At 33.0% G+C, this 19,274-nt stretch overlaps 1 protein-coding gene across 3 annotated transcripts in view; it reads right to left on the reverse strand.

The window, feature by feature from the left end:
* The window catches only part of EPHA3 (EPH receptor A3), a 348,397-nt gene that overhangs the window by 320,934 nt on the left and 8,189 nt on the right, over positions 1-19,274 (reverse strand). For all 3 annotated transcript variants that reach the window (XM_044381195.3, XM_026490828.4, XM_044381192.3), the window contains exon 2: positions 8,318-8,382. In XM_044381195.3, coding sequence (XP_044237130.1) covers positions 8,318-8,382 — 65 coding nt within the window. The remainder of the gene's footprint in view (positions 1-8,317; positions 8,383-19,274) is intronic.

Consider the following 19,274-nt stretch of genomic DNA (forward strand, 5'->3'; position numbering starts at 1 on the left):
TTTTTTTGCAGGGCAAATTTAATTTCTTTTTTTTTAATCTTTCAAAAAAATTAACCACAACAATACAAATCTAAGGATCAAAACCATTAAGACATGAAATTAAAAAAAGAGAGAGAAAGTAAAGAAAAATAAATAACCAAAACTTTGGGCAAATTATTATTTTTTATAAATTTCTATCAAAATTCTTGACTTATACTTAATAGAATAACAGAATTGAAACTCTTTCCCACTGAGGTACATATGTCATTTTTATATCTTGTATTCAAAGGAAAACTTGGAAGCTTGAAAACATAGTGTTTAAGTATACTCTTTAAAATATTAAAGAAACTGGATATTTCTTAGCAATAAAAAAATTGATATTCAGGCTGCAATATAATATTTTGCATGTTTCAACAAATTTAATGTGTAATGAATTGAGTGAACATAGGAACATAATTTGCATGAACATAGAAATATACAACATTAGCAATGGAAAAATGGTTTCTATTTTCTTAAAGCACTGATAAAAATTCTGTTAAAACAAATACAAGGTAACATTTTAATTTTTATAAATTAAACATTGCAGGAATAAATTCTGTTTTTGCTGATTTCTACAACTTATCCCCATTTTCCCTTCTATTTTGGTGCATTTTGTTTCAAGGAAAGGTGAGAAAGAAAAAAACTGTAAAACTTTGCCATGTTTTTCTAATTTGATCAGACATCCTTACTTGAAAGGTCAGCACGATAGGTGAAAGTGACATATTTAAAATATGTAGCATTGTTCATTCAAGGCAGAAAAATTTCAAATGACCCAGAATCACATATCACATGTGTCAAAAATTTGGTTTTCCTGGATCGACTACTCAGCATACGAAACAGAATTTAGACTGTGATTCATAAAGGCAGAATCCCAGGTGGTTACTGTTGACACCTAGTTGTCAAAATATTCTTCCTGCCTTTCAGATACCATTCACAAAGTGAAAGCTAGAGATCTAGTAGGTAAGACTTAGAATCCAGACTTCAAAAACAGCAGTAATTCCAACAATGAAGGCGAATTACAGTAAACTGGCTAATAGGAAAGCAATGACTTGTTTTAGGGAGTAATTTTATTATCCCACTCCTTTCTACCATTCATTCAATTCTAAACATATCTACTTTTAATTAAATGGAATTTATTTGCAGGATTCTGGCTTTTTACCTGTAAAAACCACCAAGATAAATTTCAATATAGAACTGTCTTTAGTTTCTTTTTTAAGATTTTATTTATTTATTTATTATTTATTTGAGAGAGAGAGAGCAAATAAGCGGGGGGAGGGAGAGGGACAAGCAGACTCTACCTGATCGGGTCCCCCATGCAGGACTTGATCTCAGGACCCTGAGATCATGACCTGAGCAGAAATCAAGAGTCAGACACTTAATGGACTGAGCCACCAAGGTGTCCCTAGCTAGTTTTCTTTTCAGTTGACTTCCAATTCATGCATGGGATGATAGTATTTCCTAAATATATTTAACTAAATAGCCCTGCTAGTACAAAAAAAAGCATAATATCATATGCAGTATAAACATAGCTATATATTATATACTTATAGTACATATGGTATGTGTATATATTATAATTTCACTTACATTTATGCCATTAAAAAGAGAGTGGAAGCATTAATAGACCCCATTTGAAATAACAGATTGGAAATAATCAAATTTTTTTCCAAAAATACATAATGTTAACTTAGTTATCTTTCTTTGTTTTGGGAAGCTTTTATTTTTCATTCATTCAGGCAATTTTAATTTATGGACAACTAACCCAGGACTCAAAATGTGGAGAATAAAAGGGGGAGTTTCATGATGGAAATTGGCTTCACAGTTTTCAGCTTCCTGGATGAAATAACTATCAGTGAAATAATTGCATTAATTAGAATTACAAGCTTTGGAGGCACAACAAAGAACAAGGAAGATGAGCTTAACAGTGTTGTGCTAGACTGGGGGTGTGTGGGTGGGTACGGGGGCGGGGGGAAGGGGTGGCAGAAGAGTGGCATGTGAAAGAGTCAGAAGGTGTCCCTGAAGGAGAAATATTAAAATTTTGAGGAAATACTCATCACTTAAAAGTTTGAAATAAATTAAAGTGGATACCCAATTTTTGACATTCATGCACATTTTGACTCTTTCAATTCAAAATACAATGCCAAGACTATATGCACACTTTAGTCTGCAAGATTCAATGGCATAACAACTATGTGATGTCAAAGGCTATGTCTGGGGCTCTTAACTAAGAAGAAATGTCAGGCAGTACTATCCAGTTTTCCTTCCCCTAAATCCAAATCCAAGATATCACATATAGTCTGAGAGTTAAGATTTGAAGGGGAAATCCTCAAATTTATTTAAGAATAAGAAATGATATTTGTATAGCTCTTTCACATGCATTATCACATATATTTTGTCATAGATAGGTACATAGAAATATCTTATTTGCTCAAATATCATTTACTCCAAAGTGCTATGATATAGAAATTATTATTATTCCTTTTTTAAAAGTTAAGACAAATGTTAATGAAGGTTAATCGGCCTACATCAGATCATACAGCAATAAATGGCAACGCCAGTTTTCAAACGCAGGTGTCCGATCCTAAATATGTGCGTATTTTATTTTACTACTCTGCATATGACCTTTGACATCATACTAAAGCACTAAAAGAGATAATTTGGAGAAATACAAATAACATAATACAATTTGCAAAATAACATAAATACAATTATGCATTGCTGTGGCTTCCATTTAGAAGTTAAGATATTTGATTAGGAAATTATACATTGTATTCTTTCAGAATTCCTTTGGTTTGAAAGTATGAGCAATACTAAGAAGAGTGATCTAAACAAGGAAAATTCTTTTACATAACTCAGTGGTTCCGCCATGTCAGGGCTCCAGGCTAATTTCTCTAATTCACTGGGTTCTACTTTTCTGGTCATGAAGGGAGTGCAGCTGCTCCCGACAAGGACACTGGGCCCTCACAGGGCGAGCCCTGGAGGCATAAAGTACTTAGCCTCTCCCCATGTCTTTTCATTAGGGGAAAAATTTCCCAGAAGTCACTGGAATTCTGCTCCAGCGTCATTGGCCTCACTTATTCTCGCCTAAACCAATCCCTGGCAAAATGACTATGATCACAATTAGCTCTCAGACAGTCAACACTGGCCCCACAGAGTCACAGAAGGGCCATTTTCCAGGAACACATCAGAAGGTGAAAACTTAAACAATATAGGTGCGCCATTCTCAAGAAAAAGCCAGGAAACAGATGTTGGATGGGCAAAAACAGGGCCTCTTTTCCAAAACAGCCTTTTGTTTTTGTTTTGTTTGCTTTTAGTTTGTTTAAGTACATTATCATAAGTAAGGCACCAATAAATGTCTAAGGAAATCTTTAAGGAAAAAAAAAAATTCTAAAGACCTTTAAAAAAAGAGGACGGTAGAAAATTTTTAAAAATCTCCACAATTACTAATTTTGAGACTTCTTTCTATCATCCGCTAATCTACATGAATCACTCATTTCAGGCTGTGCTTTCTCTATACTTCCCCAGCTCTCTCCTTTTTTAAAAAAATTTATTTTTATTATGTTCAGTTAGCCATTGTATAGTACATCCTTAGTTTTTGATGTAGTGTTCAATGATTCATTAGTAGCACAACACGTTCCCCAACCCTTTCCTCATGCTCTTCTCCTTATCTGAGCTTCTGTAATTAAGTGAATTGAGACTCATGATTCCTTTGTACCATTTGGTCAGCATATCACTACTATCTTAATTATACAACTCTATCTCCCTCTGATCCCTCTTCTATAATGATACATATACTAAGAAAGCTTACGTGGTAGATTGGCATTATCAATCAATCAACCAACCAGTCAATCAATAAATTTAAATACTAGTCATATTTAAGCAAAAGACTCTTCAAAGTTGTAATAAAAAATACAAATGGGTTTTTACATATGTTGACTGTCCTCTAAATCAAAGACTAAAGTACTGATCACTAAAATTTCTGAATATAATTATGCCCAAGATGCAAACATTATAATTCACAGTTCATAAGGACAGTGAACATCATTGCTATGTCTGCTTTATGAAAGTGAATGAACTTAGTGCCAAAAATTATCCATGACAAATAAAACTCTTATTAAAAAATAAATTGTGTTCATAATGCCCGATAATTTCAGTTTGCAAACTTTGAGTACTATTTTCAAGAATTTCATTTAAAGCATTTAGAGGGGTGCCTGGGTGGCTCAACTGGTTAAGCACCTGACTCTTGGTTTCAGCTCAGGTCATGACCTCATGGGTCATGAGATCAAGCCCTGCCTTGGGCTCTACACACAGCCAGGAGTCTGCTTGAAGATTCTCACCCTCTGTCCCTCCCCCTACTCACACTTGCCCTTTCTCTCTCTCTCCCTAAAATAAATAAATATCATTTATTATTATTATACATTATCATAAGTAAGGCACCAGTAAATGCCTAAGGAAATCTTTAAGAAAAAAAAATCTAAATAAATAAAAAGATCTTAAAAAAAAAATTCATTTAGAGAAAACCAAAGTCTCATTAAATTTCCTCCCAGATACTCATTTGGAGAATTTTTTCCAGGCCTAATGGTATAGTACCAAAATTTCCTACCAGGTTTCCTCTAAGATTTGAAGCACCATTTAAAAATAGAGATAGAAATACTCCTCCCAAGAAAATTACATAGGTTAATTGTAAGGTTTTATGGATGAATACAACTCTGGGGGAAAAGGGGAACAAAAATAGTAAAGAACATACATGGAAGAATGAGTCATCCTTGGGCCTTTCCCCCCAAATATATTAATTTTATATAGCTCTGGTATACAATCATTTTTTAAAAATTCATACTGCAAAAGATTTGGAATTTGGGTGGGAGTAGGGTTAAGACTTAGACAAGTTGCCAGCAGTCTCCCAGCTTATTTTTAGTGACCACAGCCCCTGACGGAGCACCATTATTCATCCCCTAAGTAAGGATTTCTCAACCTGGGCACTGTCATTTTGGACCTGATCATTCTTTGTTGTGGGAGGATGCCCTGTTCATTGCAAGATGTGTAGCAGCACCCCTGACCTTCCACACTAGAAGCCAGCAGTGTCCTGCCTTACCAGTTATGACAACTAACAATATCTCCAGACATTTTCAAATATTTCCATGGGGTCAATTCAAAATTGCCTCCCTCCCTACCCACCTCCCCCATCACACTGAAAACCATTGCCCTAAATTAAAAGAGTAGGATTTTCCCTGCTATTTCCAACAACATGCATGGATCTTGAGGGCATTATGCTATGTGAAATAAGCCAGACAGAAAAAGATAAATATTGCATGATATCAGTATTTCATGGAATTAAAAAAAAAAAAAGTCAAACCCATAGAAACAGTAGAAAAATGAGTGTCAGGAACTGGGAGGTAGGAGAAATAGGAAGAAGTAGGTAAAAGAGTACAAACTTTCACTGTACGATGAACAAACTCTGTGGATAGAATGTAAAATACAGTGAGTATAGTTGATAACACTGTACTGAATAGTTGAAATATGCTAAGAGAGTAGCAGTTAAATGTTCTCTCTCTCACACACACACAAAAGCAGGATTTTCAGTTATTCAGTATGTTATGACATTGTTATTACAGTTTTTTTCTTCAAAGTTTATATTCATATTTTAGTTAACCTACAAACAGATGCACTGCTTTTATTAGAGTTTATCAATTAAAAAAATAACAAGTTCAAAATTGTTTCCAGCTATTACACGTCATTTTTTACCTAAAAGCTATAGCAAAGATATCACTATATTTTTAACTATTTCCTTTAAAACTAAAACACAGAAGTAATCTATTTTTGTCATATTGAAAATGGCAATGATTAAGCAATAAAAATAATTAATTAAATCTAAAAGCATAAGCAACTGTAAAAGAGAGGATGTTAAATCCCAACACTTAATTGACCATGCAGTCCCTTCACTCAAGAATTTCATCAGTTTCTCAGAAAGAAATGAATATTAATCGAACATTTTCCAAATTATGCTACTTATTTCGTCACGGACATTACGGTTAACACAATATACAATTTAAAGGAAAATCATACCATACTGCAGTACAGGACAATAATTCATATCTCTCTCTCTCTCTCTCCTTTTTTTTTTTTTTTTTTTTTTTTTGCTTTCGTGTCTTGGGATATTATAAATATCATGACCTGTTGGGGAGATGTTTGTTTTCTCCCTGCAAGTTTTAATGATAACTCAGAAAACTCGGACAGCTGTTTTAGGCTATTTAATGCATCAGAAAGAGGAAAGACACAGCTGCAAGGAGATGCACCAGGAAAGCAATGAAGAGGAAGCCCAAGCTCGTGGGGTTGACTCTTTGAGGCAACAATAAGCCAAACGAGAACTGAAAACTGTTTGCTGATAAAACCATAAGAGTTTGTAGACAAAAATGAGGTAGGAAATTGGGCAAGAGATGGGAAAAGCCGAGAGAGGTGAGTTATCCTACATAGTGTTTCTTAAATTTAATGTGCTCAGCAATTCCCTGGGGACCATGTGAAGCTACAGCTTCTGATTCAGAAAGTCTGGGGCAGGTCTTGAGAGTCTGACTATCAAAAAATCTCTGGGGGATTGATATTGTTGGTTGGTGCATGTACCTACCACACCGTGTGTAGTAGAGTTCTAGAACATTCCTACCCACCCCCAACATATCTCTGGAAGCAGAAGAGCCAACTTTGTTTCACCATAAAATCTCTAATATTAACGGTGGTAAAGTGAATTCATTTATACAGTATTCTCCCCAAATGTCTTAATATGTAGAAATATATTTTCCTTATAACTTCTTCAAAGGAAATCATGAAATAGACTGTTGCTTTGAAATACAAATTAATTTCTTGTTGATTTTTTAAAGCATATATAACTATTAGTAAAATGTCACTGTGATTTTTGCTTTTCCTATATCCTTAGGCAGCAAGTTTCTACAGTAGATGATCTGACAGAGTAATAAAAAAACGCAAATTTCTAAAATCAGAATTAAAATTAGACTTAACGTTAGGATGATTAGTTTTAAATGAGTTTTCCAGCTCAATCTGGACTTTTGATTCACTCTTTATGACTACCCAGGATGTGCTTTTATCCTAATCATTTGATTCCTTTAACACCTATGGGAAAACCAAATCCTGGCTTACTTCATACTCTCCCCTCCAAAACAACTAACCAAGTCCTGATTATGTGATAGGTTTTGGCATTGTGTCAATGTCAAGGTGTACCAGGAAGAGAAGCAGATTCAAAGATGACAGATAGATGAAGTATCCCTGATGTAAAACATCCGTTGGTGAAGAAGAAGCTGGTAGTACCGTAAAAATCAGTATGTTTAGGCACAAAAATCTAAAGACTGAATACCAGCACTAAGTGGAAATAATTATAACCTCTTTGAAAAGAGGATGAGAGTATAAGGAAAAGAAATACACAAATTTGTTCCTATCACAGGTATTTCAAAATAGCATTTTGTATTTTCCACGGGCTATCCTTGGAAACAAGGTATGTTTAGGCACTTAGTACACAATTTTGTAAGAACAAGAATTTCCCAAATGTGTATGATCCTCTCCCCCCCCACAAAAAAAAGAAAAGAAAAGAAAAAAAATTCTTATCACACAGAGTCTTATCAGAAACATTTGGATCACGAAAATACTGTACACTTTAGTAATCTGTGTCTGGCTTGGTAAAGTACTAAAGGTACATAAAGAGTTTAAAATTTAAAGGTAGTCAATTTTTTTCTAAATAAAATTCCCCAGTCTTAAGCTGTCATACTGCAGACATTTTAAGTGAAGAAATTAAGGCAATGTGAAGAAATTAGGAAATAAAGACACATAAACAAAGAAATTAAGGATTTATACAGTTGACAAATATATCCTACTTGGAATGGTCACCAAGGCTGCTCTTAATGCTACAACTCTGCAGGTCTCCAAATACACACTTTCTACATTACTTGAAATTTTAAATGTCTTCTCAATTCACCTCTTCTGTTCACATCACAAAAAATGTTACATGATCACACTCAGACCATCTACATGATGCCAGTAATAATTAAAGGCTTAATTAGTGTCATCAAGCAATTGATGGCAATTGATTCAGAAGGGAAAAATAAAACTTCAAAATTTTCTATAGTTCCACTGGACACAAATATCTGGCTCTCTTAGTGCATGCACTGAAAGTACTGATAAACATAATATGTCACTAGAAGTAGAGGAGGTCATTTTAGAGAACATACCAGTAATCCCTCTGTTCTCTGTAAGACAATGGACAGAATCATGTTTCTTTTCAATAGTTTATCAGACTCACCCCATGTGATGGGTAAGAGATCCATCCCAGCTCCCCTTGAATTGTTTTTGAATCCAGTAGATTGACTAAAAAAAACACAAAAACACAAAGACACAAATGCATTTAAGAGAAATTATTTCTATTTACCTCTGTCAAGTTAACATTGTCTGTTGTTGATATAACGATATTAACGTGTTTAAAACACAGGACTCTTTATTTCCTTGATAGGAATATGAGAGAAAAAGAAGGAAATGGCAAAGGGAAAGCAATCACAGGAAAAGTTAAGGAATAAAAACTTCTCTGGCTTTTTTAACTGTGCTTATTTATAATGACAGATCAATATTCAAAATATTGATAATAATTTCTGACAAAGTAATTATAGGTTTAAAGAAAAAATGGTAAAAATGAAAAACAGGAAACATTAATGCTAACATTATCAAAATAACTTCGAAGACCCTTAAACTTAACAAATTTACATATGATTTCACTATGAATGAACTTCTTAAATATGCTTCCATAATGAATCAATATTTCTGTTTGTGTCTGTCAGGACATCTTTATATTGTCTGTGTCCAATATGAGTATTTTTTTAATACCACATAAATTGCCTACTTATGTGTAATAAAAAAAATGCTTAACTAATAATTGCAGGAGAAACCAAACAAAACTATGTTTTATAAAACTCCCTGGAATAAGCTTTAGTTATTTAAAGAAAGCATTGTTACCCAAAGACTTTAATGATTTTACTCATTACTTTGCACTAGTTATTAAAAAGTCTGATGAGTAATAAGATACGACATGAATGTGGTTGCATTTTGAATACATTATTGAAGAAAGAAAAATCATTTCTTTTTAACACAGAGGGTATTAATTTGTAATGGATTAGAAATTAAATATAAAAAGATACTTCAAGGCTAATTAATAATGAAAGGCTCACTTTGATTGTTGATCTGTTAAACAAATGAAACTATGGTTTCACCTCATCCATCTAAATCAGAAAGCAATCCCACAATTGACTAATGGAAGATGTGGAAGAAGTTTACACAAAATAGCCATGTATTATTAATACAAACCAGAGCAGGTAAATCAATAAATACAATCAGAAATCATTTTCAGTTTCCATATATACATAAATCAAAATATAATGTTAATACATACAATGCATAAACAGGTCCATGTGTTGTCAATAAAGTATTTCCTGATACGTAAAACATACCACCCTTTAATATCCCAAATAGGAAGCATTAATCTTATAAAATGTTAAGTAAAAGAAAAAATATATTTGACAGGTGTTAGAATTTTACATTTTCAAGCACTGCTTTTTAAAGGAAGACATTTGGTTATCTAGATGAGTATTAAAAAATCCTCCTGACTATTAAGTTAGAAGACATACAATTCTCAAAGTTAGAATCTCTAAGTTTTGCTAGTGAAAGAAAAGCACATAAAGTTAATTACACTGGAATTCCTTAATGATTAAAGATTTTTTTCTCACAATAAATTAATCCCAATGAGAAGTAATTATATTTAGATAAGAGAAGAGGCCAGTTGCTGCATGGATTACATAGTGCAATTTCCATAATGGTATTATTTCCCAGGATATCAGTTTGGAAGTGAACAGTATGCTTAATTATACTGAAATTATCTGTCAAAAATGATGTTTAAAAGCCCTCTTCCAATTAATCAATGTTACAGATCATATTTCAGATTAATCAATGTTGGAGAATTTTTGAAAATATGAAAATACATCTTCACCTTCAGTGTAAAGTATCTTACCAACATTCATTCTGATAGATATGTTCAATTGAAGTGAAGCCTAGTTGGACAGTTCTATCAGTCATCAGTTGATTTCTTTGAGTTTTACATATGATTTGCATATGTAATGCCAATATTCAGAAATCATTAGATCATATTTGCAATCCCTTTAGGGGTCTAAATGGTTCAATGTATTTGTGTGTGTGTGTGTAATAACCGAATATGTACTAAATGATGAATATGTGTCACTCAACATGCTAAGATAACTGGCCAATTTAATTTCAATATTAGTAATCAGAGGAAAAAAGTGTTTGAGGCAAAGATATGAATATTGTCTCCATTTAGTAAATGACTCATTGGAATGTAGGTTGTTAACTAAAGAACTAAATACGCTTTAGTTTTCTCTGATGATAATGAGGGGAAAAGGACTGGACTAATCACATCAGTGTTTGGTGTCTACTCAAAGGAGAATAGCTAAGCCAAAAAGAATTACATCGCACTGTCGATTAAATAAGTGTAATAGATAAATTTATTTCATTTACTCAGAAATGGAATTTTTAGTGCATTCCATTTTGCATGAATGAGGAAAACACAATAGCATCATTACTCATGATTCTGATTCTGTTGTCTATCAAACATAATTACATCTGCCCTGGTTATCTCACAGTATTGCATCATGTGATGATCAAATAATATAAATGTATTTAAAGCCATCATGAGTTTATAACATGCTATACAGATACAGTGTTCTAGTAAAATTAATACCTTAACTAACAATGGTACCATTTTGGTTTCTGAATTGTATTTATAATCAACCATGGATATATAACCTAATAGAAAAGAATAGTGATAGCAAAACACTTTTTAAAAGCATTTATTTTGAGTTTATATGGTGCCTTTTGTTTATAGCCAAATAAGAAAAGCAGAATCTAAGAATACTAGCCACTTTAAAGTGAATGATTGCTAAACTGGGACTTCCCAGGATATAACCTCAAGTCTCCTGTGATCTGTTGTGCAGCAGTCTGAGTGTAGTATAATTGAAATAAGAAAAAGAGAAAGTTAATGGAATTTGAAAGTCAGCGTGTTGTGAGTGATTTCTTTGGATACATTGACTAAATCCAACATTGCAATATAACATATTGAACCCGACACTGAATTACGCAAGAATATGGGTTACTAATGCTTTTCTCTCCTAAAATATAGACCCTGATCATAGTGTTTCAGTGGTACCAACATACAAATGTTGGGGCACATGGAGGAAGCAGATAGAATCGTGATGTACAACTACGAGTTTTAATGATGATTTGCAACATGGAAAGTTTATTTCAACTGCTGAAAAAATTTTGAGCCCACAATTATGAATTTTAACAAAAAAGAGTTAGGAAATTATTCTTAAGGTCAGATGGAGGATGACTTAATTCTTTAACAACTGCCTCATGGCAGATTATTTTTCAAAGATATAAATTGTTTCTTACCAGTGTTCATATTCTAATGGTATGATTTCCAAATATTTTTGTTTTGTAACAGGAAATGTCATTTCATTAATTCCGGAATATTTTCTCTTTAAAAAAATATTTTCAATTTAAAGGGCTCTATGGCATATATTAACTTCTTAAAGTGATTTCAACTGGGCACATTTTAAAAGGTTCTGACTCTGAGCAGAGATATAAATAAGTGCTTTTTGGCAAAATCGTATTTGGAAATCACTGTCCAAAGTCTGGTTGGATATGGTTCTGGGTTTCGTTCACGTGCTTTACTCTGTTCTGTTTGCTTTTACTCAGAAAATGTGTATGGATGGGTAAAGAGGTTTGCAGTCATGAAAACTGTAAGGGAATCCTTTTTCAAATTCATTTAACTGGCTCTCAGGTGGGCACTGATGTGAGATACCCTGAAAAAAAGGAAGTGTGGTCTCTGATGGAAATTAGAAGGTGTAGAATGGAGTACAGGAATAAGAATAATAAGAATAGAGTAAGTTGGCTCAAACTGTAGCAAGTACTTTTAGACAGGAGGAAACCTTGCTGTCATTCCTGCCACTGATTTTTACTGTCACTTTTCCCACTCAGCTGGATTGTGGATTTAAGATATCTAGGAGCCTTGGAGCTCCTGGGTGGCTCAGTTGGTTGGCATCTGCCTTCCGCTCAGGTCATGATCCCAGGGTCTTGGGATTGAAGCCCTGCATTGCATCATGCTCCCTGCTCAGTGGGGAGCCTGCTTCTCCCTCTTCCTCTGCCTGCTGCTCTGCCTACTTATGCTCTTTCTCTCTCTCTCCATCTCTCTCTCTGTCAAATAAATAAATACATCTTAAAAAAAAAAAAAAGATATCCAGGAGTCTTGCTCTCTCTTTTTTCCTATCCTGCATCATAATGGAGAGACAACCAAATAAATGTCCACTCCTTGGTTCATTTGTATTAACAGTGTTATGAAGAATTGTCTGTACCAGGAACTTATACCTCCTTCCCTTCTTAATAATAATGCAATAAAAATTTTTAAAGGACTCGATTATTGAAATAAGTGTTTTCGATAAATATTACCAGTTAGTGAGGACAGATTAAAAATTTAAGGTATAAATTTCTGGAATTTTTCACTTAGAGAATCACTAACATGCCAAGATTTTTTTCAAGGGCATTTCAAAGTTCTGATTCATGTGACTATGTGTCCACATAGAAGACTGAAAATTAAACTAATATCCCATCTTGTAGATTGTTTAAGGGCTGCAAATATGCAGACATTGCTAAAATAATTTTTTAATTAAATAATACAATTTCTTTTTTTAAATATTGTATATACAGTTTTTATTCTACTTTTTGCCTAAATATTACAAACTAAGCTTTTTGCCATTTTTATACAAATATCTTTTGGAAACTTTTTTTTTATTATGTTATGATGGGTATTAAGGAGGGCACGTGTTGCAATGAGCACTGGGTGTTAAATGATATCATTTCTTACTGAAGTGGAAGATCTTTTTAATTATCTAATAACATATCACTATACTTTATAGTAATGCTATTTGCATTTTATGCAATGCTAGTTGCATTTTATGAAAATATTGAGTTATAAAAAATTATCAAATAATTACTTGTAGGTTATCAGCGGGGTTTAATGGCTAAAGAATTTCAGATTCTTATAATAAGAAACATGTTTTCTTGTGAAACCTTCAGTAAGGAGCCTTTAAAGCCAATTGCAAATAACTACAGAACCACTACAAAAGAAAAGAAACTCATCCTTTGATTATGTCTTGCATTTACTAAAGAAGAATGACATTTCCTTTTCTGTTCACACTATCACTGTCATTGTCCCAGGCACATTTCTTGTACACTACTTATCTTTATCATTTTCATCACTTTCTGCTACGATAAAAAGAGTAACTTTGCTCTAGGTTACAGATAGCAAAAGGGTCCTTTAATCTGCTTCTAGGTTGCTCTTAAATGTCACAAATAGAAGAAAATGATACAGGAAGTGATAAATTTTATTCTGGCTGTTGTAATTCTCTGTGTAGTACTCTGGTCAACCATAACATGGAATCAAGAAACCAAGATGTATTTTCTTTTTTTTTTTTTAAGATTTTATTTATTTATTTGACAGAGAGAGACAGCCAGCGAGAGAAGGAACACAAGCAGGCGGAGTGGGAGAGGAAGAAGCAGGCTCCTAGCGCAGAAGCCTGATGTGGGGCTCGATCCCAGAACGCCGGGATCACACCCTAAGCCGAAGGCAGACGCTTAATGACTGCACCACCCAGGCGCCCCCAAGATGTATTTTCTGACAGAAGTCCACCAAAGCTCAGCTTTTCATTTTATTGTACATACCAGGATATGTCGTTGAGAAGAAATTTAGAGAAGTCAAAGTTTGATTTATGTGCTTACATATTTCAACATAACTTTTACCTACTGTGATTACGTATTCTTAATTTAATAGCTCCCACAGCCTTCCTGTTTATATTTATTTCTACCTACATATAACTAAAACAGTTTCAATAGATTGAGATAATATTGTATTTCATAGACTAAAACTTATACAATTTTTTTAGATTATAAATGAAGTCAACTATAACTTATTGTGTGCAGGTAAGTCTTCCTGTAAACTCTCTTAAATTTTACAGGCATTTTGTGTCACAGGAAAATAGTAATTTATGATAATTTCTCCATCCAGTTACCAGCTAAAATCATTATGTAAAAACTCAAGAAAAAATTCTGTAGTGCTAGCAGTTCTGTGAAAAAAAAAAATCCCTTTTATCACATGGTATTTTAACGGGTTATTTATGTGATGTAAGGGGATTTCTGGATAAGGTGGTATACTATCAACTTATTCTTTCTCATTAGCTTTTCCTCCTGCGTAATAATCTTGGATTTACTTCTATACAGGTCCTAATTATAGAAGAAACTGTAATTAGCTGCCTCATCTCAATCTTTGCCAAGAGCAGGGAGATCTTCTTGGACTCAAAACACACAGTCTCACAGTAAGATGTCTGTATTTTAATGACTAGAGTTGTTCAAGGAAATAACAAAAACACAGACCAACATTCTGCTTGAAACCTGGACACTTCAGTAAATGGAAACCCTGTGCTGTTTCTAATGTGTTAAAGCTTTTTCTTTTTTTCCTTATTAATCTGAGAAATATAAAGGTCACTCTAATATCATACTATTATGGAGAAAACAGCTATCAAACTATCACTGGGGAACGTGTTCTTACGACAAATTAGTCCTTTCACATAAATGAGTGAGGATGATCTACTGTTAGTGAAGTTTTAGTGAGTTAACTACCTCAGCTTTAATAACAGTGCCTAGAATAGCAGGTCTCTCTGTTTCTGCACATTGTCAACTGATATTGTGAATCATTTAGACAAGTAAAATGTGTTTCCCAAAATGTAAAAGTTACTAAAAGTAGAACATTAATGATTATATTAACACTGTACTTTTCCAACATATTTTGCCTTTTCAAGTGTTCTGGAAATAACAGAACTTATTTATTTCTATCTCAGAAAGACTTTTCTGATAGATTAAAAAGAGAAAAATGAAAATATGTTATGCAATTATAAAACTATAAAAATAATCACTAAGGCAAATAGGTGCTCAAACCTTAGCATTTACACTTTGCCTTCACACCATAAATTGAGGCTGCCTTGGAATAGATTTTTTTTTTACCATAAAATCTTGATTATCAACCTTCAACTACTAAATGAAAGCTATCTGTTCAGTCAGGATTTAACTGATGGCTATGAACATGAAACAGAAGCAGCACATTTGCCTTAGTAGAACAATTCTACTACAGCATTTCTTTTAGAAATAAAATACTCCTGGAAGCCCTTGGATATAAGGATTCAAAGTTTAGCACAGAGAATGAAAAGTGTAGAGATAACATTTAATTTCAATTTAAAAACATTCTCTGCACATCGTTATACCAAAACATGTTCTTTTTTTAATTTCAATAATAAATTGATTTACATTTCTGGAAAAGTAATACCAGAGTCAAGCTTTGGCTTCATCATATTCTGGGGGACAACTATATCTGGATTTTACGTCACACATCAGGACTGATGTCTACAAAGACATACACACATATAAACAAATTCTTCAAGGTATAAATATGGGTCTCTACAGAGGCCCACGAGGGATCCAATGAGGAATCACATGCTTTTCACTTTAATTCAAAACTTTCCATCTTAGAAGTATGGTGCCAAGGGAAGAAATCAAAGTCTTAGTGCTGGGGATAGTCAGAAAACTTTAACTGTATCACTGCAAGAGAAGGCAGAATTTGGAAAAACCTCGATGTGACTTTTCTTGGTAGTATAATCAATATGAACAGCATACAAAAGCTTCTATTTAGGGATGGTTCTTTTTTGACATGTAGTCATGTTTGTTTCCCAATACTCTCTCACACACACGTGAGTATGCATCTATTCAAACAGAATTGACATTGAACTTAGGTATATGCTAAGAATAGCTATTTCTGAATGTTCAGTACTTTCAAAGGTGCTTTTTACTTGTAATATACTTATTATGCATCCATTCCAATTACTTTTAAGGTTTTCTAGATCCATGCAGTAAATTAGAATTATAACTATGCTAGCACATGACATTAGACAAATCATTCAATCTTCTCCCCCTTGTTTTTAACTTATTATTATTAACTTTTATATTTAAAAAAAAATCTTCTCTATATCCCAGGTGCTCTTTTCTGGGACGCTAACTGCACCCTCCTCTGAAGATTCATATTGCATATATCTATGTTAAAACATGAAACTTTAATATAAATATTCATTTTGTGGTCATCTGTTCCACCTAAGTTATCTTCAAGGACAGAAAATATACTCTTCCCTATAAATTTCTTTTCCAATGTCCAATATATAACTAATACTCAGGTGTGCACTATTTGGTAAATAAATAAAAACAACAAATTATAATACGGAACATGAGTTATTTTTTTCTTAACATTTTCCTTAATTCGTTTTAATGGTTTTTAGATTTGTGGCTCTGAAATTAAATTTGAATTTTGAAGTTGTCACTATTAGCTTAGGGTAGTAAACCTACTGCAAACCTGGGCAAACGTAGAATAAAATATTCTTAATTAGTCTCCAAAGGATTACCTTTCATTTTTTTCTTCTCTAATTCTATATAGATTTTTAAAAGATATAAACATTTGGAATAATTTTAGAAATTGCTTGTAAGGAGAGAGAAGAAAAAAATGTCCTTATTCAACATACAAATGTTTAAGGAAAACTTTTCATTCAGATGAAATACATATAATTATATCTGAAAATCATTTTCAAAAAACAAAGACTATCAAGGCATTAAAATTTCAGATCAGAAGTGTTAAGAACACTATAATAAAATCTGAGTTTGTCTTCTTTGAATTATCTAATGTAAATGAGTATTAACTTACCTATGATAAACCAGATCATTAAAGTGAATCAAGAGAAAAATACTATTCCCTCTTATTCTCCTTCTTTAAAAACATTTTCAAAATTTACAGATAGCTATATTTGATGGAGTTTACATACTTCATAAAATAACAACCCAATATAATTTCTATTTTTAATTTCTATGATTATGCCAGTTCTTTACATTCAGTTAAAATGCAAAACCAACCATAAACAGCCTTGGCATATGAAAGGGAAAAAAATCACAATTTGGACACAACTCTAGCTTTATGCCATCTTTTAATATTATAGGCGGATTAAGGGATCCAGTAGGAGAAATTTTATAAAATTAGATAATGACGAATAGACATGGTTATTTTTATTTTTCCTCATCACCAATTTGTAATTCAGAGAAACAGAACTTCATACCATCTTGATTCTAAAAGGTATATATTCATTCATAAAATTTTGCCCACTGTGTGGAGATAGTTCTGTTTTGTACAGGGACAATACTATTGGTGACACAGACACACACAGAAACACACACACATACACACACACACATCTATATATATTAGCCTTCACAGGCTAACTTCTCTTAGTGTGAAAATTACCATTACATGCAATAAATAAATATATCTTTACAAAACCTACAGATTTGTATTAATTGCTAAATTAGATTGGAAAATCAGGAAACAAATATATGTTAACTACTAACAAGCTGTTCTCTGTTGCCTTTAGTCACCCTGAGGTAGATAGAGAACATCTAGATTTCATACTGATTGGAAGCCAACCAACTTTATCATTGACAAAAGTGAATTTTAAAGCCTTATATTTTTATCAAAGGAAGGAAGGAATGGGGGGTAAAGGGCAGGATTACTCTTTACTGGGCCTGTAGGATTTATTCATCTATCTCTCTTTATTATTTGAAAGAAGATAAATTAACCTCACTTTAATGAACATATAGGAAATTCAAGATGAAACCATTTTGATATTCATTAATCTCAGCAATGAAATTAACTCAGGCTTATCCCTTTGCTCCTGTACCTTTTGAGACCCTGCTATGTAATTAGTCAAGATTTTTGTCTAAGAACAACAGGCAACTCAGTTTGGAGACTTCAAAGTCAAGTTTATATTTTCTTGAATGAGAGAGTTCCACAAACTCAAATATAAATAAAAAAGTTTAAAAATAGGGAAGGTAGTTGTTGACTCTAATTATCCAGAAGCGAGAAAAAAAAAGTTTGTTGCTTACCCCTCACTTTTGCTTATGGCAAAATGTGCCAATAGCTTGAGTGGCTGAATCATTCGTTGGAAATATAAAGGATAACACATTAGAATTTTTTTTTTTTTTTTTGGTACATTACAGTGAAGAAAGCAAGATACTAAAAGCAGCTTTCTGATTTGGAAGACTAATGTCATCAATATGCTGTTTTTTCTCTTTGCCAGGTTAACAGAATTTATTGCAGCAATTAATGCAAAACATATGTGCTGAAGTACCCACATGAAAAATATAATTGCCCCCAACTTAATTTGTTACCTTTCAAAACCCTGTTCTAGCTACCTTTGCTCAATGCCTCCACTTAAAAAGAGTACAAGTGTTTTTATGAAAAAGAAGATAAATCATTATAATTTATTTTCTCATCCCCTTAAGTAATTTATAAATTATCTTTTAAATAGGGAAAAGTTTCCACTGGGAATAAAGTCTACTTTTTAGACCATGTCCTATTTTCCCCATTACTGACTTCTACGACAATTCTGAGTTAATTCACACTGTTTTTATTATCTAAAACTCTAAATAATAATATTTGCGTTATATTGAAAATTGCCTCACAATCTGTGTATGCAATTCCTTACAAAATCTTTCCAACATGAGGAAAGGAGTGTTGTTCGAGTATCAGGAAGGAAAGACAGAGGTAAGAATGTGTGAAGAAAAGGCAATACAGACATTTTCTCCTATTTTTCTGTCCACATCAAATTTTCTTTACATTATTTTCTTGGTGTGTCCCCCACCCATACCTGATGAGTGTAAAAAACTATGCCGTTTCTAAGTACTCTTTGAAGCACTTTTTAAAAAGTACTTCGAAGCACAATTTTTCGTTCCATTACTCTAGGTATTTCTAAGTTATTCTTGCAAAGTCACAGGACAAATTAGCTAGTCACTAGGATTAAGGCTCAAAAACTAGTGCTCTTCCTGAAGAGAAGGATGCCTCCCTCATTCATCGGCATTGGTGTACATGAGAAAACGTATGAGGTTAAAATCACAAGACAAAGACAAGAGAGGGCCTGGCTCAGTTGCTACTTTATTATGATTTGTTTCCTCAGTTTCCTTTATTGTAACAATGGAAGCTGTCATCATACGTATTTTAGAGCTGT

This window comes from Ursus arctos, unplaced genomic scaffold (assembly GCF_023065955.2).
Source record: "Ursus arctos isolate Adak ecotype North America unplaced genomic scaffold, UrsArc2.0 scaffold_4, whole genome shotgun sequence".
Classification (NCBI taxonomy): Eukaryota; Metazoa; Chordata; class Mammalia; order Carnivora; family Ursidae; genus Ursus; species Ursus arctos.